The sequence below is a fragment of the Zootoca vivipara genome, chromosome 5 (genome assembly GCF_963506605.1).
Source record: "Zootoca vivipara chromosome 5, rZooViv1.1, whole genome shotgun sequence".
In the NCBI taxonomy this organism is placed as follows: domain Eukaryota; kingdom Metazoa; phylum Chordata; class Lepidosauria; order Squamata; family Lacertidae; genus Zootoca; species Zootoca vivipara.
Window position 1 is genome coordinate 56080800 of NC_083280.1, and position 21970 is coordinate 56102769.

General features: G+C 41.9%; 1 protein-coding gene across 2 annotated transcripts in view; it reads right to left on the reverse strand.

Annotated features, from left to right (window-relative positions):
- The window catches only part of CPXM2 (carboxypeptidase X, M14 family member 2), a 68632-nt gene that overhangs the window by 30116 nt on the left and 16546 nt on the right, over window positions 1–21970 (reverse strand). For both annotated transcript variants that reach the window (XM_035138311.2, XM_035138310.2), the window contains 2 exons: window positions 13281–13390; window positions 7367–7506 (listed from right to left, as the gene is read on the reverse strand). In XM_035138311.2, the coding sequence (XP_034994202.1) occupies window positions 7367–7506; window positions 13281–13390 (250 nt within the window). The remainder of the gene's footprint in view (window positions 1–7366; window positions 7507–13280; window positions 13391–21970) is intronic.

Below are 21970 nucleotides of genomic sequence, written 5' to 3' on the forward strand. Positions count from 1 at the left end.
TAATATCCACACAGACTGGCAGTGAGTTTCCACCCTACCAGGAGATCCCAGGGGTTGAACCTATGCTGTTGACATGATCATTCCCAAGGATCCTCTCTGGTGTCGCAGAACCCACACGTCAGACAATGAAGCAAACTGGGGGACAACTGGAACTTAGGTGGTGGGAAATTCACACCAAAGCTGGCTGGGCACTCGTTAGATTACATAATTCTGCCTACCAAATGACAGGGAAGATGGCAAAGCAGAACTACTTTGCCATTGTGTTGCATCCTCAAATAATTGTTTTGGGCAGTCACAGTGGCAGAAGGGCCTCTGGTGTACTTGCTGGCATGCTGTGACCTGTTTGCATGCTACTTTGACAATAAAATCATTAAATTCCATGTTGCCTCAATTGCTGCGGCTTCCTATATCTTCTGGAAAACAGCCCTGGTGGAGAGGGTTGTCAGAATCATAGGATATGCACAAGAGGAGGACTATTAATACCATTCCCTGCACACTGCAGTTCCCATCCCAGTTGCCCCCTTTTCCCCACCACTGCTATTTTTAAAATAAGAAACAAACACGTTAAATGCTGTCATGCACTTGATACAATATTCCAAACACAATCACATTCACTACTGGCCTACCACCTAGAAAAGGCAGGGTTCCAGATCACATAGGCACAACACACACCTGTATAGTTTGTACCCCTTTAGACCTTATGATGAGCATGCACGGGGTCATGATCCTGCTTCTTCTTCCTCTGTGTGTGCTCACAATAACTTCCCAATAGGGCCTTCATCTGTAAACATGGGAAGTTTCAAAGCTGAAATTTCCAGAGATGAATACCCAAGCAAAGCTTCTGGCTTCATGAGTTTGTCAGACTAGCTCTAATCCCCAAAGTGCTTAAAGGATTTGTCCCTATCACCACATAACCTCACACCTCAATGCAATTCAACATGATTGGCAGTTTCTCTTCAACAGAGGGTCAAGTCTGAAATAGCAATATTGGAGATTATTCATTGGGGAAGTTCAGGGAAACGCTCATCGCAATATATGCAGCACCTGCAGATAGAATTCGCCTTTCATTGCCCCAGAAACCCTATTTAACTACACAAAGCCATAATGAATGAATGGAAATTCTAAATAGTCAAAAGAACAGGTTTTCACCTTAATCATAAGCTTCCTAACATTTACAACTAGAACGCTTTGAAGCAAATCAAACTCAAAGACCAGGTTGAGATTTTCTCTCTCTAATACTTTAACTTAGTAGTTGTCTCATGTGCACAGCCAAATGGCAAGAAAAAAGTACACCAGGATTTAAATAAATTTGTGCCTGAAATGAAGTTGGTCCTCTTGAGCAATTGTGTTTTGTTTTTTTAAAAAAACCAAAGGGGACACTCAACTTATTTTTCTAGTTGCACATAAAATTAAGAAAAAAGGCACATGTGGTTGAGTAGAGAAGTAAGGTTAGTTGAAAGGTATGGGTATAGTCTCTGCTCCCATGCTCAAACACTCTCTTTTAAACTGGCCTCCTCCCTATACTAGATGGCCTTCACTCTTACCCTGTTTAGGGAAGTTTTTAATGTTTGATGTTTTATCATGTTTTTAATATTCTGTTGGGAGCTGCCCAGAGTGGCTGGGAAAACCCAGCCAGATGGGCGGGGTATAAATAATAAATTATCATCATTATTATTATTACTACAGCTGATCATACCTGGATTCTGCATGCACCTTTATAATCGAGAGTAATAGCTCAACTCATTTGTTAGTTGGTCTGGGAATACATCTACTCTCTGCTTGGGGCACATTATGTTCAGTGACATGGGCACCACAAGATACCTATTTGATAGAAATAAAATTTGTGATGCTCAGAAACTTCCCCCTCACCAAGCAACAGGCAAAGCACCTACACTCACCAAAAGAAATAAAGCACACATCGTTTTTTTAAAAGGTCCACCTCTCCAACAAAACAACCCCCAAAGTAAACAATTATGTAAAAAGAAATGAGAGGGGTAGGGTGCCAAGAGGGGAGCTTCAGGGCACTATGGTGCCCATGGGCACCATGTTAGAGACCTGAGACTTAGTATATATTCAAGGCGGGGTTGGCAATCCCTTCCAAGTTTAAAATACATGAATTTCTTCAAGCCAGGTTGCAGATCTGGTTCTCATTGGTGCCTTCTTCTTCTTTTTTCTAGCCAGCCTCCTCAGGTTTAACCTCCTGCTGGAAAGGCTTTTTGGCACATGGCCAGTATTGATGTCTGTTAGCAGCTTCGTGGAGCCACCAGCAAGCATTGAGTATCTGACTGGGAAATGAATGCCTCTTATAAAAGAATGTAGCTATCCTTTGGCAAAGTGCCATTGCTGGATAGACAATAGAAACTGTGGGTGTGGGTGCGTGCTTGCGCGCATACACATAGAAATTCTTAAATGCACTTTCTTAAGTTTTCAAGTAAACACATTTATTTGAAGAAAGAAATAAAAGAAGGAAGGAAGGAAAGGAAGGAAGAGAGAAGGAAGGAAGGAAGGAAGGAAGGAAGGAAGGAAGGAAGGAAGGAAGGAAGGAAGGAAGGAAGGAAGGAAGATTGCTGCAAAATGTACAATATTTGGATGGCATCCAGTTTTCTTTCCAATGTTGCAGCATTGAATAACCTATATAACAACCTTATCCCAAAGCCAATCAGGTAGTCAGTATTTAAATAATAAGAGCCCAATTATCTCTGAGGCTCAGGAGCAGCTGGCAATGGGAAGGCCTGCACAGATGTCCTCCTGACAGCAGGATGCTTACCTGGACCGGGCAGGACCAAGGGAGGGTGAAGGTTGGAGCTGTGCTACTGCACAGTCTCATGCCTTGCCCCTTCTTTGACCTGATCCTGCACCATCCCCATAAGCAGCAGTGATGCAGCTGCTGGAAAGGCATCTCCCCTGTGCCAGCTCTAGCATGGCACTTCCAGACAGATAAAGTCCTCAGCATTCAAGCCGAATGAAGTAATACTTTGGCTATTGCAATACCTTATACAGTCATACCTCGCAAGACGAAAATAATTCGTTCCCCAGGTCGTGCCGTCTTACGAAAATTTTCATCTTGCGGAAACAAATGGCAGATGGCAAAAAAAAGAGCAGGGGGGGAATCGTCCTGCGAGACGCGGACTTCGTCTTGCGAGGCAACAAAGAATCGCTAGATGCTTTCATCTAGCAAGCTTTTTTGTTGCGCGAGGCATTCATCTTGCGAGGTACCACTGTATCTACTGTTGCACAAATACATCCCTAAAGGACAAAGCAGAAGCACCATACAGACAAGGCCAGTAAAAGCTCTTCTTGCCTAGGTAATAACCCCAGCTTGGGTGGTGATGAATAGTTTCAGCTCTTAATTAAAACTGTCAGCTGGTAATTTTGTTATGTCAATAGTCCCCCCCCCCATTTTCTCATAAACTGGTATTCAGCGGAATACTGCCTCTGACCATGGAGGAAGCACATAGCCTATTAAATGGCTAATAGCTCCTTTAACAACTGGATGTCCGGCATGGTGTTTTAACAGGACATTTAACTACATCTCCTGACATGTGGCTGTTGAAGGCAAACCAGCACAGAACATAATTCTCCAGGTTTAATCAGGAAGACTTCCCATTATGGTTCATTAGTCTGAACAAAAAAGCTGCATTTTAATCAGCACTCTATAGAGCACAAGTGTTTTTGTTTAAGCATCTTAAATTAGAATTTTGATTGAGGCTACAATGCTAAACATGCTTCCTTAGAATAAAACTTACTGAAATCAGCAACTTGCATCTGAGAAAATATGTTTTGGGTAAATGCAATAATGGGAAAGAAAGCTCTAATCTCTGTTTGGAAAGTTATAATATGTGAAACAAAGCTTCTTTCCCCAGCCAAATATATAGTTTTGTTCCTCCCGGCCCAACACACACATTAGAGTGAAGACATGAGGCAGAGTTATGGTTATAAAGTGTCTTGACTGTGTGGTGGGCTGGATGAGCGCCAATAAACTGAAACCAAATCCTGTCAAGAGAGAGGCCCTGTAGGATCCACAGTCTAGTACAGGCACATCCAACAGGTAGATCATGATCTACCAGTAGATCACTGGTAGATCACTGGCTCCCCCCAAAAGGGGGGACCTGAACCCCCCAAAAGGGGGTAGATCACTGCCACTGGCCACTGATTACCCATTCTAGATGGGGTTACACTCCCTCTCGAAGGGATAAGTACATAGTTTGCTCAAGTGGCCTCAGGGGCTAGGGATGCTTTTTACCAGCTTCAGCTGATATGCAAGCGATGACCATTCCTGGAAAGAGATAGCTTGTCTACAGTGGCCCATGAACAGGCGACCTTGACAATTGATTATTTCTATGTACTCTATGTTGGGCTACCTTCATGATGGGACCCAGGTGGCGCTGTGGTTAAACCACTGAGCCTAGGGCTTGCTGATCAGAAGGTCAGCGGTTCGAATCCCTGTGACGGGGTGAGCTCCCGTTGCTTGGTCCCAGCTCCTGCCAACCTAGCAGTTCGAAAGCACGTCAAAGTGCAAGTAGATAAATAGGAACCGCTACAGCGGGAAGGTAAACGGCGTTTCCATGTGCTGCTCTGGTTTGCCAGAAGCGGCTTTGTCATGCTGGCCACATGACCTGGAAGCTGTACGCTGGCTCCCTCGGCCAATAATGTGAGATGAGCGCCGTAACCCCAGAGTCGGTCACGACTGGACCTAATGGTCAGGGGTCCCCTTACCTTTTTATGTACTCTATGTTGGGCTACCTTCATGTCCAGAAGCTGCAGCTAGTGCAGAACTGGGTAATGTCACTTGTGGCTGGCACTGCCCTCTGTCAGCACGCGACACTGGTGCTGAGGAAATTGCACTGGCTGCCAGTATGCCACCAGACCAAGTTCCGGATTCTGTTGTTGGTCTACAGAGCCCTAAAGTAATCAAGAGCAAGATTCCCTGTCTCCTTGCTCAATCACTATGGTCATTTGTGGAGGCCCTCCTTCTGGTACTGCATGTGCCAGAGGTTTCCTCTGTGACTCTTTGCCCCGGAGCCTTGAGTGCAGTGGCAAATGAGCTGTTGAACATGCCTCCCCTGAAAAATCAGACACCAATGACCAGGACTTTTCACTGTATGCTAAAATCTCTTTCTTTCTTTCTTTCTTTCTTTCTTTCTTTCTTTCTTTCTTTCTTTCTTTCTTTCTGCGGTCTTCCTAGAAAGAGGAGTCTATTCCCTGATAGGAACTCGTTGTCAGGTTTTTTTAAAAAAAAGAAAAGAAAAGAAAAAGAAAATGTATTTTATTTTAGTTTTATTTCTTGGTACACTTATATTCCAACTTTCTTCCAAGGGGCTCAAGGTGGGGTACATCATTCTCCCTCTACCTGTTTTATCCTCAGAACAACCCTTTGAGGTAGGTTAGGCTGAGAGTTGGTGACTAGCCCCAGGTTACTCTGTGGGTTCATTTGAACCCTGGTCACTCTGGTTCTACTCTGACATTCTAACCACAGCACCACATTTTCTACATTTTGATGTAGGTTGATCTTTCTTTCTTTTTGGTGCTATGATACATCTAAATATTTACTGGTTTGTATTCAAATACAGTGGTACCTCGAGTTACAAACTCCGCTAACCTGGAAGTGTTACCTCGAGTTGAGAAATTTGCCCCAGTATGAGAACGAAAATCATGTGCCAGTCATAGCTGCCAAGTTATCCCTTTTTTTAAGGGATTTTCCCTTATGCTGAATAGGCTTCCTCGTGAGAAAAGGGAAAACTTGGCAGCTATGGTGCCAGTGGTGCAGTGGCAGCAAGAGGCCCCATTAGCAAAAGCACGCCTCTAGTTAAGAACAGTTTCAGGTTAAGAATGGACCTCCGGAATGAATTAAGTTCGTAACTAGAGGTACCACTGTAAATCTAAAGGGGCCATGCACACTAACTTGGTGATCTGCACCAAACATTGACAAATGTGACTATCCTGAAAGAAGACATAGGACCAGCCTCCCTGCTTTCTGCCTGAACAATATCGCCTTCATCCCATTTGAAACACCTGTCAGTGGTGTGCTTCACCAATGTGAGGCCCATGGTTGCACATGCAACCACAGACACCTTCCCAGGCACCTTTCCTCTGTCTTTCACCAACTGAAATAAGACCTGGAAGAGGCATTCTGTTGTAGCCAGTAGCAAAAGGGGTGTGTGTGTGAGGGGGTGTGCTTTTGTGTTTGTGTGGTGCCCATGAAAGTTTACTTACTGCAAATGCAGCCTAAAATCATGGTGACAACCACATTGTCAGAATATTAATTAATTAATATTAATTAAATGTACAGTGGTATCTCTAGTTATGAACTTAATTCATTCCGGAGGTCCGTTCTTAACCTGAAACTGTTCTTAACTAGAGGCACACTTTTACTAATGGGGCCTCTTGCTGCCACTGCGCCTCTGGCACACGATTTCCGTTCTCATCCTGGGGCAAAGTTCTCAACTCGAGGTAACTCTTCCAGGTTAGCGGAGTTTGTAACCTGAAGCGTTTGTAACCTGAGGCATTTGTAACTCAAGGTACCACTGTATTTGCCCAAAGAGATAGAGCAGTGTTGGGTAATCTCCAGCCAACAGGCAAAATTAGGTCTGTCTGTCCTTCGTATTTCTCTCAAGTTAAGCTCCAATCAACATGAGTGAAAGAGAATAATCAGTCCCAACTTAGCAACCTGCCAAGAGCATTAGCTAACAGATGTGTGCCTTCAAATCCCAGAAGCTAAAGTTGGGGAACTTTTGTCCATGATGGGAAGTAGTGTTGGTTGTTTTAAAATATTGTCTTTCCCTAGCACATTATTTCTCTTGTGTTTAATTATGTCAGTGTCATTATTATGCACGCTACTGACTTTATTAGGCATTTGCGAATCTGTCAATTTCAGTTTCTCTCAGTTTCTCATTTTTCCAAACTTAAATTTGGTTCTCCACATTTCTGCATCATCTTGTGATTCCCCCCCCCCAATTTAAAAAGCCCTTGGGAATATTTACCAGCATTTTGATATCTCCTAATATCCACATTTTTGTTTTCAATTTTGCTAATACACGCATTTTTGCAAAGCCATTCTTTCTAAAGCAATGCATTTTTCTGTGTTATTTTCACTTTATGCATTTCAATGCAAACCTTACCTTAATATAAGGATTTTTGTACACATTACCTGGGGAGAGAACTGCATTGCAACATTCAGAGAAGTGTGAAATTTGAATGGTGGCAGTATTTCAATTTCCATATTGTTCCAGAAAGTATGAATGTGGTATATTTGCCTTTATATGTTCTGAATCTAATTTCTCCTCCAGCGCTGTTTTTATATAGCACAAAACTATCACCCAAATTTCTGGGTTTTCTGTAGAAAGTCAGAAAGAATCCATGCACTTACAGCCAGAGAGAATTCCTTCCTTGCGTGATAACTCCTGTGAACTTTGTTAGCCTCCGAGCATCCACTTCAATCCACTGGTACGGATCATTCCGTCCTGCACACCAAGCACCATCATAAAAATCATTTTCATTAACACCTGCCTGAAAAGAAGGCAAAGCTGTCTTTATAAATACGAATGGATACATTTTGAGTTCTTGTTTTTTTATAAAAAAATATATACAAACAATGAGAACATGAAAATATTGTTTACTCTCACTTCACTTTTTGTCAAGACTGGTAAGTCAGGGCTGGGAACATGGAGCCATGTTTAAGATAGTTGTCAAGACTGAAGAGTTAGAACTGCCTTTTCTCTCACTCACATTTTTCAAAGCTTAAATTCGCTTTTTTAAAAAAGAAAAAGAAAAAAGAAAAATCCTCATTGAAATTTGCCAGTATTTAAGTGCTAATTTATCCTAATAATCACATTTTTTGTACACATTTTACAAATTTTTGCAAGAATTCTCCTTTCCCTAGATGTACACTTCTGCCTATCTTTTGAGGCTAATGTTAGCAGTAAAAGCCCCATGCTATACCCTTTAGACTTAAAAGAATCAGAACAATCATAAATTTGTGGGATGCAAAACAGAAATGAGAATATAAGTCGGTCATTACATTATTCAGGTGGCTTGGCCTATAATTCTATCATCCCTGACCAGTGGCCATACTGGCTGGAGCTGATGGAAGCTATAGTTCAACAACACATAGTAAAGGGCACCAGGTTGAAGAAGGCTGAGGCACAGGCAGCCATCATGCACTATGTTTACATCTCTGTTTACCCAGAGCTCTTTTAATCTAATGTTGTTTTGGACAATTATGCACAAAAACTAGGCATCTTTGGAGTGCTTAAAGGATCCCTGCACATCTAAAGCATGCAGAGCTGTCACTACCATGCATTGTGCAATATCCTGAGCTTTCTTAACAACTAAACTAGAGTCTGCCACACAAAAAACCCCACCTCTTCATTGACCCACAATTTCATTTGTCTCTCTGCATGACTCAAGGTGTCATCAAAACCACAATGCTCCTCTGATAGGCAGGACAGTTCTACAAGAAGCTTAAAGTGAGAAGTTTTAAAGCATTGCACAATCTCTGATGGCATGGAATTGTGATGATTGAAACAATCCCAATTAGCTCCTCAAATGATTTGATGCAGGGGTTTTCAGGTGCTACCAAGCTTCTAATCAAGCCAGATGTCTTTGCTCCACAAACACTCAGCAAAATTACACGTTTCTTGCTGTCATCGTCAATATAATTAGAAAAGAAGAACTAAGGATGTCTCTCAGCATACTGCAACAGGTCCTCCTAATCAGCCTACATCAAACTTAATGGCGCACTCTCCCTTATTCCTATATATATTGGGTATCTGGCATCTGGGGACAACACTCCATACATCTGACGAAGTGGGCTCTGGGAGCACATGAAAGCTGGTGTCACAATACATTTGTTGGCCTTTAATGTGCCACCAGGCTCTTTGTTGTTTTTACAAATGCTGTGTATGTGATTTTAAATTTTGCTGACAATCGTACAATGAAATACTTAAATTTTGTTTTCTTAAATATTGTACAAGTTTCCTGTACATTGTAATCATGTTTATGTGATGAGTTTGAGCAATTTCTTCTTTGGGCAATATTATTTTGTTGTTGTTTAGTCGTTTAGTCATGTCCAACTCTTCATCACCCACATGGACCAGAGCATGCCAGGCACTCCTGTCTTCTACTGCCTCCCGCAGTTTGGTCAGACTCATGTTGGTAGCTTCGAGAACACTGTCCAACCATCTCATCCTCTGTCTTCCCCTTCTCCTTGTGCCCTCTATCTTTCCCAACATCAGGGTCTTTTCCAGGGAGTCTTCTCTTCTCATGAGGTGGCCAAAGTATTGGAGCCTCAGCTTCACGATCTGTCCTTCCAGTGAGCACTCAGGGCTGATTTCCTTCAGAATGGATAGGTTTGATCTTCTTCTTTGAGTCTCCTCCAGCACCATAATTCAAAAGCATCAATTCTTCGGCGATGGGAAAACCATGGCTTTAACTATACGGACAGGGCCGGCCCTAAGGCAAGGCTGGGTGGCGCAAGGCGCCAGGCCGCCAGGGGGCGCCGTGCGGCAGCCACACTCGGAAACGGGAGGGGGGCACCGGACGGATAGTTCACGCCAGGGCGCCAGCTGTGCTTAAGACGGCCCTGTATACGGACCTTTATTGGCAAGGCGATGTCTCTGCTTTTTAAGATGCTGTTTAGGTTTGTCATTGCTTTTCTCCCAAGCAGCAGTTGTCTTTTAATTCCGTGACTGCTGTCACCATCTGCAGTGATCATGGAACCCAACAAACTAAAATCTCTCGCTGCCTCCTAAAATACTGTAGCAGCTATCATAAAGTGCCAAAACTGGCAAAGACAAACCTAAGGGAATGGAAAGAGGACAAAGTGTTTTCAATAAATCTAGAAATCCCCCCAGTTCGAAGTGACTTGGAAATGATTGATTTGAGACCAGAATGATCTTAAATGGAAAGGATAAAGAAAAGAGTAGCAAAAAACCTCCCATAGACACAAACTGTCAGTCATGGTGCACCACATGAATGGTTGATCAGAATTATGAGATTAGCACCTGGTTGTCTGGCTGTCACGCAGCAGGAAGAGTGGGACTCTAGCATTACTGGGCATGTTCATTGCAGATAAAGTTATATCACAGAAAATAGGCAATATCTGAACAGGAAAAGCCAAACAGATAAACTCAAATGATTAAACACTGCCATGGATTATGAATTTGAGCGCCATTTATCAACATGTGCTCCTGAGTGATGGGATTATATATATATATATATATATATATATATATATATATATATATACATACACACACACACACACACACACACAGAGAGAGAGAGAGAGAGAGAGAGAGAGAGAGAGAGAGAGAGAGAGAGAAATTGATAGAACTAGAAGTCAGAAGCAACAGAGACTACTGAACAGTTTCCTATGAGAAGCCATAGTGTATAGTGTTGTGGCTAATGGCTTTCAAAAAGACACATGAATTTTGACCACACAGAGAAGAGAAACAGTAGGTCAAGTCTAGGATGTAAATGTTTCAGTAGCCTTTGATTTGAGGATCCTCAATCTAAAAAGTAACTTAAAGCTGAGATTTCCACATGATGGTGGAGTTAACCCACCTCTAGTTTATTACAGCATATGTGGGCTACATAGAGTCTTCTTGAAGTTTTTATCAGTAGCTTTATTGGTATTGCCATTATTATGGGAGTACACTTTGGAACAAGAAAACCTGTATAATTTTATACCTCATGCCAAGAGCAACTTTAAATACACACACACACACACACACACACACACACACACACACACTATATATATATATATATATATATATATATATATATATATATATATATATAATTTTTCAATATTGTTCCAATAATACCCTCATTATCACAGTACCATTTTTATCCAATTAATACAATTATTAATGCCAATTATTCAAATGTCAAACTATACAATTTAATTAAACTGGCCCCCTCGCATGCTAGAGTTGATGAGTTCATTCTTCTACATTTTTTCTGCATTCCAAAGTTTTAATAATTCTGTTACATTCAATTCAGATGGGAACAGCTACAATCTTGTGATTTCAATTGTGTTGGTATAATGTTGTTGTTGTTTAGTCGTTTAGTCGTGTCGACTCTTTGTGACCCCATGGACCAGAGCACGCCAGGCACTCCTGTCTTCCACTGCCTCCTGCAGTTTGGTCAGACTCATGTTGGTGGCTTCGAGAACACTGTCCAACCATCTTGTCCTCTGTCGTCCCCTTCTCCTTGTGCCCTCCATCTTTCCCAACATCAGGGTCTTTTCCAGGGAGTCTTCTCTTCTCATGAGGTGGCCAAGGTATTGGAGCCTCAGCTTCAGGATCTGTCCTTCCAGTGAACACTCAGCGCTGATTTCCTGCAGAATGGATAGGTTTGATCTTCTTGTACTCCCATTTCTTTAAGAACTTGCCATAGTTTGCTGTGGTCGACACAGTCAAATGCTTTTGCATAGTCAATGAAACACAAGTAGATGTTTTTCTGGAACTCTCTAGCTTTCTTCATAATCCAGCGCATGTTTGCAATTTGTACTCTGGTTCCTCTGCCCCTTCTAAATCCAGCTTGCACTTCTGGGAGTTCTCGGTCCACATACTGCTTAAGCCTGCCTTGTAGAATTTTAAGCATAACCTTGCTAGTGTTTGAAATGAGCACAATTGTGCAGTAGTTGGAGCATTATTTGGGACTGAGATGTCCACTCCAATCCTCTGGCCACTGCTGAGTTTTCCAAACTTGCTAGCATATTGAGTGTACCACCTTAACAGCATCATCTTTTCAAATTTTAAATAGTTCAGCTGGAATGTCATCACTTCCACTGGCCTTGTTATTAGCAATGCTTTCTAAGGCCCATTTGACTTCACTCTCCAGGATGTCTGGCTCAAGGTCTTCTTCTTTTTTTTTTTAAGGTTAAAATAAACTTTATTAATTCATTTTAAAAACATTGCAAACACGAAAAACCAATATGGTTTCCCCATCATAACAATATCACAATTCATAAATCAAATTATTATACATAAATAAATTTAAAATTTACTTCCAAACTCTAGCACATCGCTTTGCTGTTAATTTCCCCCTTTTTCTTGCGTTACTATTCTCCTAAAACTAGAATCAATTATATGCTTCATTCTTATCACAATTTCCTCTTAAATTCCCTGTGATGCTCTAGTCTAAACAGATCACTAATTCCGTTTTAATTTTTTTCCCCTAAAATAATCTTCTACATATTCCCATTTCTTCCTAGACCATTGTTTCGGGGTGTTCCTGATTGCCGCAGTCATCCTGTCTAAATTCATGAAATCCACTAATTTTAACTGCTATTCTTGAATTGTAGGTGCCTCTTCATTTTTCCACTTTTGACCAAGGTCTTCTTGATGTCTTCTGCTTCTGTTAGGTCCTTTCCACTTTTGTCCTTTATTATGGTAATCTTTGCACAAAATGTTCCTTTCATATCTACAATTTTCTTGAACAGATCTCTGGTTTTTCCCATTCTATTGTTTTCCTCTATTTATTTGCATTGCTCATTTAAGGCCCTCTTGCTCTCCTTGCTATTCTTTGGAAATCTGCATTCAATTTCCTGTATCTTTCACTATCTCCCTCCTGGAGGGAAGGGGTTGCTGTATCATAAATGTCAAGAAAAACATTAAGTAAGCAAACCATGGGCTCCCCTCCCTGCACCGTCTCTTTCACCGAATGAAACACGCTCTCAATCCAAACCTTTCACATCCTTGTAGCTGGGTTGTTTTTTGCAGTTTCTTATCTCATTGTCTCTCGCACATGCCTGATTAAAGTCCAATTAACAGGATAACCTGTGCTTCCAGGAATGGGATCAGGGAGATGGGGGTCGTGGCAACTGGAGTGCTCCTTGCACCCAGTGTCTTTGCCTGTCCTTACATTCCATGGGGAAGCGAGTGCCAGACCGCCATGCAAACTGTGGATGAGAGACTGGTTCCTCTTCCAACCCTGTCATTATCTGATTATCTCTGTCTGTCTCTCTCCTGTGGTAGTAGGAAAGACTCCGTTCCTGGCACACCGGAAACAGGAAGCCAAGAGAAACTTGTTCAACTTTTGTAAACCTCCCTACCAATAGTTCCCAAAGTCATTTTTTTAATCATCTGTATTAAATTTTCTTTTGGACATTCATGCCAGAACATTCAGAGTAAAGAAACAAAAGTAACTAGCATATATTCTTTTTTTTAAAAAAAATGTTAGCCATCAGTATGGTCAAAATCTGTAAGTGTCCTTTGGGGGAAATTGCAGAGTAATCCCATCTTCTTGACCAGTTGGAAAGGTGAACTTACCTGAATATTTAGCCGTGCTCTGTGGGCCCCAAGGCCATATCGCTTTACTGTAGAAGCATGCAGTTGGAAGTCAGTAATTTTTAATGTTTCAAGACCAAGTGGAGGGCAACCTGGAAAGCAAGGATTTATATCTTAAGTTGAGAAAACAGTGTATGAACTACTGTATTTGATTGTGTATATGCACAGGTTATATGTGTATAAATATAAACATATTTTCTGACAAATGCATCTCAGAGATAGATTAATTAGTTTTACAACTTCATATTGTCTTTTGATTTCAATTTAGCAAGCTGCCGTACATCCCAGGTTACTGTTTTTCATTAAAACCAATTATCAAGTCCTTTATCCTTCTTTCCATTTTCCTTTGAAATGAACTCAGTCATATCTATCCAGATTTAGACTGAAAAATGTTTTCCACAGCCCAAGCATTTCAAGTTCTTCCACTCACAATCTCCCTTCCCTGGGGCTTCTGGGCCAACTGAGGAAGTAAAAAGCAAGACTGCAAATCGTAGTTCTTTAATCTTTGTTTCTAGTTCATCCACTTCCAACTATTAAGTTATCATTTAGTCAACATACCAGTAGAATAATATCTGTGTTCAAAGTAACCACGGCATCTTGATTCCTCTAAGGTCAATCGCCAGGAGTTAGTAATGATTTAGAACTGTGTTGTCTTCAGTCTAAAAAGCTATTTAAAATCCATAGCAATGTCTTTATTAGTCCCATATGAGGGCCCGACCTCTCAGCAGTCCATTTGAAAAGCACAAAGTTTTCCAAAGAAAGGGTTGAGCCCTTGAGTAGATATAAACATGCTGGAGATACAAAGGACACAGTTTGAAAAAGTTTTCAACAAAGTTGGTGCGATGCTAACAGAGGTTTTCTCCCATTTTATTATCCATAATTTATTCACAATTGTCTCATGACATCACTGCAGCCACATTATTGCACCCTTCTGCAAAATGAAACCATTTGCAGCATGACCTGTATTAATTTGGCTGGATTTAGAAAACAACTCTCATCTGACCCACACACATGGAGGAGACAGAGGAGGCGGTGCCTTGCCTGCTCACCTGTCACACCTGTCCTGCATTCAGTATTCTAGGATGTCCACACAGGGCACTAATGTCTGAATAGCTCTGGTGTAAGTAAAATCCAATATACAATGGATTGTGTGGTGAATCATCAGTTTTTATCTAAAATAACTGAACATGCGAAACCGAATGGAGGATTTTATGGTCCTTCATGCAGGGACGTCCTGGAATGATGTCACTGCTGTGTCTACACGTGGGGCAGATTCAGGACAGGTGTCAACCAGCCCAGCATCATAGTGGTTGCTACATAAAGCATCCTGGGTGAAACAGTGGAAGGATGATCAATTGATGTTTCCTAAGAAGTAACAAATGACTGGAGATGTTTCCTTGAATAGGCCATTTATCTGCATGGTAGAGTCTACTCTGTAAGTGGTGATGCAAGAGAAGAAAGCAGTTGGAACAAAGACCCTAGCGCTGAACTCTGGACTCCTCACTGTTCAAAGAAGTGGGGAGAACTCAACTGTTGTGTTGCTGAAGTAGTTTCAGAGATGTTTCTCAGTGATATGATCCTCCCATGTTATTTTGGTAGCATATGTAATAATGTTGGGCTATAACATATGGCTGTTTCATATGTCAGCGTTGTCTGTAAGAAGAAAGCACATGGCTTCTGATTCTGAATGTTACCAGAGTGGTGTTGGACTGGACCTCCAAATATACATAAGAGCATTAGGTCAAGGGACTATCCAACCCAGCACAGCATCTTGCTCCCCTCCTGGCCAACCAGGTGCCTATGGGAAGCTCACAAGCAAGACCTGAGCACAAGAGCATCTTCCCCATTTGTGATTCCCATACAGAGTCATATTGTCTCCAACAGTGGAGGGAGATTGTAGCCAGTACTGCAGCTCTGGCAACATACATAATCTCATTAAAAACAATCTGCAGTATAAACCCAGGATTATGATTATTTAAAGATTTCTACCCCATCAGAGCAATATGATGGGGCTGAACTGCCACTCTCCGGGACAGCTCTATGGGTATACTGTAAATCTGTTGCCAATGATGTTCCCACACGATGTAATGGCCAAAACAAGGCATTCCATGGCCATCCTGTTACCAGCCCTGGATCAAAAGTCTCCTGTGCTCACAGATTGGACCCTGCCGCCTCTCAGTAACCTAGCCTGCTGCTGGCAATACTTAGCTTCTCTCCCATTGGTGTCAATCTTAAAAAAAAAACCCAGTTAATTTATAATTGCGCTGCAGTCTATCCTATCCATTTCCTTTGCCTTTCCTGAAACCTCTCATTCTATTCTCATCACTATCACACACACACAAAAAAGTGATGGACTCAAAAGGTTGACTTACAATGCATCTGAATCTTGTCACGTGACCCACAGGATTTTCTCTGTATAGAAAACAATAGATGCACCTTTTCCTGCCACAGAGCTTTTTTGAGTTGAAAATATGGCTTGATTACTTAGTGTTGTTAAACATTGCCGTGGACAGGCTTTGTGGAGGTTGGAAGAGACTGAACAACATATTTCATACAATTGAAATAATTCTGTTTTATTTATAGCTGCAGACAATTGATAGGGGGCGGAGGATAAATTGCAGCTATATTCTGCCACCTTGAGGATGGATCCACTCATATGATATTTCCACATTTGTCCCAAATTTATACCATATGTTTGGTATATTAATCTAGAGTTTTGAGGGCTTAAATTCCGAACATGGAAGTTTGGGCATCTCTAATACCCCTTACAAGTCACCAGCAAAGAATCAAGTTCTAACATTTTCACACTTAGCCATTGTTGACTTTTGGAATGATGTTTTGTGTATTATGGGCCAGAGTTAAACACTTAAATTGTTTCTTATATTTTTAAAGCAACTGTCAAATATCAGCATTGGAAAGAAAGAGAAATTGATCTCTGTGTGAAATTTTATCTTTCTTAAGCCACAAGGAGACCCTGTTTAACATATCCTCGCCCAGAATGAGCTACCCGCAGTTTCTTTCTAAGAGTTGAATGAATGAATACATACACACATAAATAATTTTGTATGCCGCCTTTCCACAGTTCAAACCATACTCAAGGAGGGTTACAACATGAAAATAAGTACATAAATCTGCAACATAACAAAAGTAGCCATAAACAATCATTAGAAAGTACCCAACCAAACTGAACCATTTCCACATAAATCACAGCAAGATTTAAAAGAAAAATACAAAGATCCCAAAAGAAAAAACTCAACAGCAACAACCCCCGCCCAACAAAAAACAGCAACAACCCCAAACAATACCCCAGCCCAAGGGTGTGTTCGGCAGCAGCTTTTGTAGCTGTAGGCCTTAGTTTGGCTACTCATGGTTTAAACTGATTTTATCCTTTGTATCTCTTTAGTGACCTCAGTGTATGCTGCTTACCGTAGAAACAATGGTGTAAGCAGCATGTATAAATTGCTGAAATAAATAAAATTAAATAAAAATACTTCTAAAACAGCCACACTCTGGAAGCCTTTCCCTAGAAAAGCACAAATGTGGATTTTGAAAAGCAGGATGGGCCCCCCTCAGCTCTCATTGTGTTTGGAATTTCATAGGTCTTCACTTACGCCTTTTCAGAGCTTAATGATATCGTTCCCTTTTCTGAAACCAGCTGCATCATGTTGCGCTCACAGAGACACATCAGAATGCTTCAGTTTGTTGAAAATAGTGCAGTATCAGTATTGGGGGTAATGCCCTCTCCTCCCACTGATCATTTCCTCATTCTTTGCATGATAGCAAAAGAACAGGGAGATAATTATCACTGTGGTCCCTCTACTCCAAACATGGAATTGTTGAAGCAAACATTTTGGATATTTAGAAAGGCTGAATTGTTTATTCATCAGTCTCCAAAGGAGTGCTCCTTTGCACTTCTGGGTTCCAGCTGGCTGTGTGGCTGCCAACTTTTCCTGTTTTTAAAAAAGCACATTTAACGTCGAGCTTCTGTTATTTTGGCAGGGTTGAAAGTGGGAATTTCCAGTAAATCTGTTCTCATGAGATTTCCTCTCCAAGTTTTCAGACTGAAGAGGTTCAGTTAAGCTTTAGATAACATACAACAGGATATCTTTGAAACGGGTATGTTTGAAACTACTGCTGCCGCCTTATCTTGTCTTAAGCAATATAATTTTATGATGCTCATAAAATGAATGCTGTATATCTCAGAAGACCCTGTGGACATCCTGTTTTCGAACTGTTCTAATGATTAAAAACATAGCTTGGAAAAGAGGTTGCTTTCCTGCACGCACGGTAACCCAATGCCAAAATGCAGGTAAATTATTATCATGTTCCTCCAAGTATATTGCTGTGATGTTTATCTCTAAAGCAGTAATGTAATGGAGCATCAATATATTTATTAAAAAACCAAGAATCAGAAGGGATTCTTTGAGCAGAGAAATTGCAGGTGTTAAGAAAGACACTGAAGGTAGATGCTATGTGTGGCTGAGTAGTTACAGTGCTAGACTAGGATCTGGGTGACCAGGGTTCAAATGCCCACCAACCATTCAACTCACTGGGTGACCTTGGGCCAGTCATGATCTCACACTAACCTACCTCACAGGATTGTTGTAAAGATAAAATGGGGAGGGGGAAGAACCAGGTATACCACTATGAGCTCCTTGGAGGAGCAGAACACCTTCAGTGGTGGCCAAACTCGGTCCTCCAGCTGTGGGGACTACATTTCCCCTCATCCCTGACCACTGGTCCTGTTAGCTAGGGGTGATGGGAGTTGTAGTCCCAAAACAGCTGGAGGGCTGAGTTTGGCCACCACTGACTAAATGATAAATATGGTGTAGAGAAATGTTAGGAAAAAATGGGGTAAGCAGCACCTTCCCTAAGAACTTTTCTTCTTTAAAAAGAAGCCCCCTTTTGAAACTGTTTTGCTTTCAAAATAAAGTACAAGGACTCCACTACAAATCTTTCCATGTACTGCTATTTAGTTTACAAAGAATACTTTTCTGAAATCTCTATGCTTGAAGGAATTCTATCACCAAAGCCAGAATTCTGATATAAGAGCCCCTATGTCCTCCTCACTAGGATACCATTTGATCTAAGTCAGCAGTAGGAAGTAAGTCGGATTTTGTTGTGGCTCACTCCCTGGTGCATGTGTTTCGGGATTATAGCCTAAGCTAAGCCTTGGAACAAATTGACAGCAATGGCTATGCCACTAACAAGGCCCTGGTTATAATAATGCAATTGGAGCTCTTGACCTTCCTGAGTTGGGACCTCACAGCTGACCTAAATTTCCAGCTTCCAGTTTTTGAAAAAATAAATAAATCCAAGTCTCTAGCCCTTGTAGAACCAGTGATGGGAAATGCTTTAGATCAGAGTGAACTTGACAACATTTCCAGCACAATCAATATGTTTTTCCATACTGGCATGCAACACAAAAAGACTACAGTGTAATCTGATCCTGTGGAGTAGAGGGAAAGAGGACAACCCTAGGAACACCCTCGTACAAAGAGAGTTCATATAGGCAGCCTAACTTTAGGAGAATCCCTGGACATCTCAGAGATACAACTGGAAATGAAAGCATTTACCACTAGTGACCAAAGACAGGTTAAGGTTGTTAGAAGACTTAAGAGCAGTTCCAAAATTAACAAACAAACAAAAACCCATATGGGCTTGTAGTGTGGTTCATCACCTTAAAACAGGCATCCCCAAACTGCAGCCCTCCAGATGTTTTGGCGTACAACTCCCATGATCCCTAGCTAACAGGACCAGTGGTCGGGCAAGATGGGAATTGTAATCCAAAACATCTGGAGGGTCGAAGTTTGGGGATGCCTGCCTTAGAAGTTATCCTCACATAATCCACCGTAGTGACTTCTACCCTCTCACTCACGCAGCTCAAATGATAGAGAATTTTTCATTTAAAAAAATCCACTGGATGCGTCCAACCATGGCTAAACCAGAACTTTGGATCCTTGCCATACCCGTCAACGCCCGGATTGAAAAATCTGGGATCAGCAGTGGTGCGGCACTGGAAGTCGCTTCTACGCATGTCCAGACATGCGCAGAAGGAGCCTCCCTGGCCGGCAGGAGCTGCTTTGAAAATCTGGGGGAATTACGGGATATTTCGCCATTCGGGATAACAGCGGGAAAGGGCTTTAAAAATGGGGGTTTCCTGCGAAAAACAGGAGACTTGGTAGCTATGATCCTTGCCAAGGAAAGACAAATATCAGAACAATCATGGGTTAAGATAGGGTTAACCAAAATGCTGCCCTCCAGACATTGCTGGACTACAATTCCCATAATCCCTCCCCATTGGCCATGCTGGCTGCTGCTGATTGGCATTGTAGTCCTGGCGACCACTAGCTGTGGGAGTGTATGACATTTTAAATATGTTTTTATTTTATTTTAAAATGTATTGTTTTAACATGGATGTGTTTGCCACCGTGGGTTCCCTTGGTATCAAAGATAGATATATACATTTAATAAATAAATAACATTAGAGGACACCACATGGTCTATTCCAGGGACATAGGCACTGACTCCTAGGGGCTGAGGCAGTTTTGCCCACCCCCAAAAAATTATAAGGGGGCCAGGCCCCCTAAATATTCAGGGGACGTCACATGACATTGTGCAACCTCATTCCTGCCCCCTCCGCCTATCCTCTGCAGAAGCTGCCCCCTCTGTCCGGGGGTAATAAGCTATGCAACTACTAGTATTAGGCAGGTACCTTCATTGTATTGTTTTTACAATACAAATCTACTCAGGCATGCTATTTTTATTAGATGCATATGGCTGTCCTTTCTACCATTCATGTAAACCAGTTAATGATTTATTTAGCGGTATATATATATATATACAATTGCTATGGGACCCAGGTGGCGCTGTGGGTTAAACCACTGAGCCTAGGGCTTGCTGATCAGAAGGTCGGCGGTTCAAATCCCTGTGGCGGGGTGAGCTCCCGTTCCTCGGTCCCAGCTCCTGCCAACCTAGCAGTTCGAAAGCACATCAAAATGCAAGTAGATAAATAGGAACCGCTACAGCGGGAAGGTAAAAGGCGTTTCCATGTGCTGCTCTGGTTTGCCAGAAGCGGCTTTGTCATGCTGGCCACATGACCTGGAAGCTGTACGCCAGCTCCCTCGGCCAATAATGTGAGGTGAGTGCGCAACCCCAGAGTCGGTCACGACTGGACCTAATGGCCAGGGGTCCCTTTACCCTTTACCTTTATATACAATTGCTAAATATATGGTTTTCTTTTCCTGCCAAGACACCTTGACTATAATAATCTCCATACAACAATCCACCAAATATTCAGTTTTCATAATGGAATCAATGATGGAATGGTTTACAAGTCAAGATCCTCTTGAAAAGAAATAAATATCAGTAGATTGAAGGAATCACACACATATACAGGGAGAGCAAAATAAGCAGATTTTTACACAGTGTGGTATGCATGAGGAAGCAGAGCAAGAAAAAGATGGAAAGGAAAATTGCTTTTTTTAAAGTAGGTAACCAATATACCAATCAGTTGAAAAACTGGATCGTTTCTCCTCTTCAAAAATATTTCCATTTGCTTTCTGCCAACAAATGCTTTCTTTTTTAGTTTGCTTTAACAAATCTTCAATTCTGCCAGGCACAACAAGAAAAATATCATTCTTGTTTCCCTACAGAACCCTCGTGAATGATAGTGTCTCTTCTCCCCTTGAGTATAGGAAATGAGACTTATATAAGTAAGTTGTATAAAAATGCATAGGCCCATATCTATGCCAGCTCAAAGATTGTGGCTCACGTATTCCCATGTATAGCATGGCCAGAATGGAGTCTATTATTTTTCAACAGAAACAACTACTATAGCTAATTAAATATGATTTACATTCAGTAATCAAGTTCAATTAGAAAGTAACATGCAATTTGTATCTTAAGATTTAATTGTAAGCTCCTCTTCAAAGAAATGAGGGAAGCTAATAATGTCAGTTTATCAAAGCCTGGACTATAAGACAGGGCCAGTGCATCCTGTTTGGCCACCCGAGGCAAAGTGGGACTGTGCTGCCGCCCCACCCCCACCAAAGCCTCCTTTGCCTGGGTTGTGTGGCAACAACGGTGAGTTCTGGAAAGATCCCATAAGTTCTTGTGGAACTCTTGTGAGATCTCAAAGAGCACACAAGATCTCATGAGATCTTGGCAAAATCTCACTGCCACTTTTCCACCAATGATGGAGGCTGCAGGGGCGACACCTCTTGGGCTTCTGCCGCTTGAGGCCTCATGGACAAGTTGGCTCTGCTTTAAGAACATAAGATGAGCCTGGTGGATTGGGCCCATGGCCCATCTAATCCAGCTCCCTACTCTCATGGTGGCCAACCAGAGGCCAGTGGAAAACCAGTGAGCAGCACATGAGCCCATAAGCACTCTTCCCACCAATGATTCCTAGCTACTAGTATACTTGCCTCTCAGGATGTAATGAACTGGCAGGATGGCAGGGAAGAGGATCCCAGTGAGGGGGGCAGCCAGCACTGGGACACACCAGGGCAAACAGGGGATGGAGAAGGAAGTGCTCACAGCATGATAGAGGATGGCAAGGGGATGAGGGTCAATGCACAGAATCCAGAGCAGCAGGACCCATCACCAGAGCCAGAGGGACTCCTGTCCCCACAAACAAGGCAGGCTCTGAGGCACAGGGAGCAGCAGTC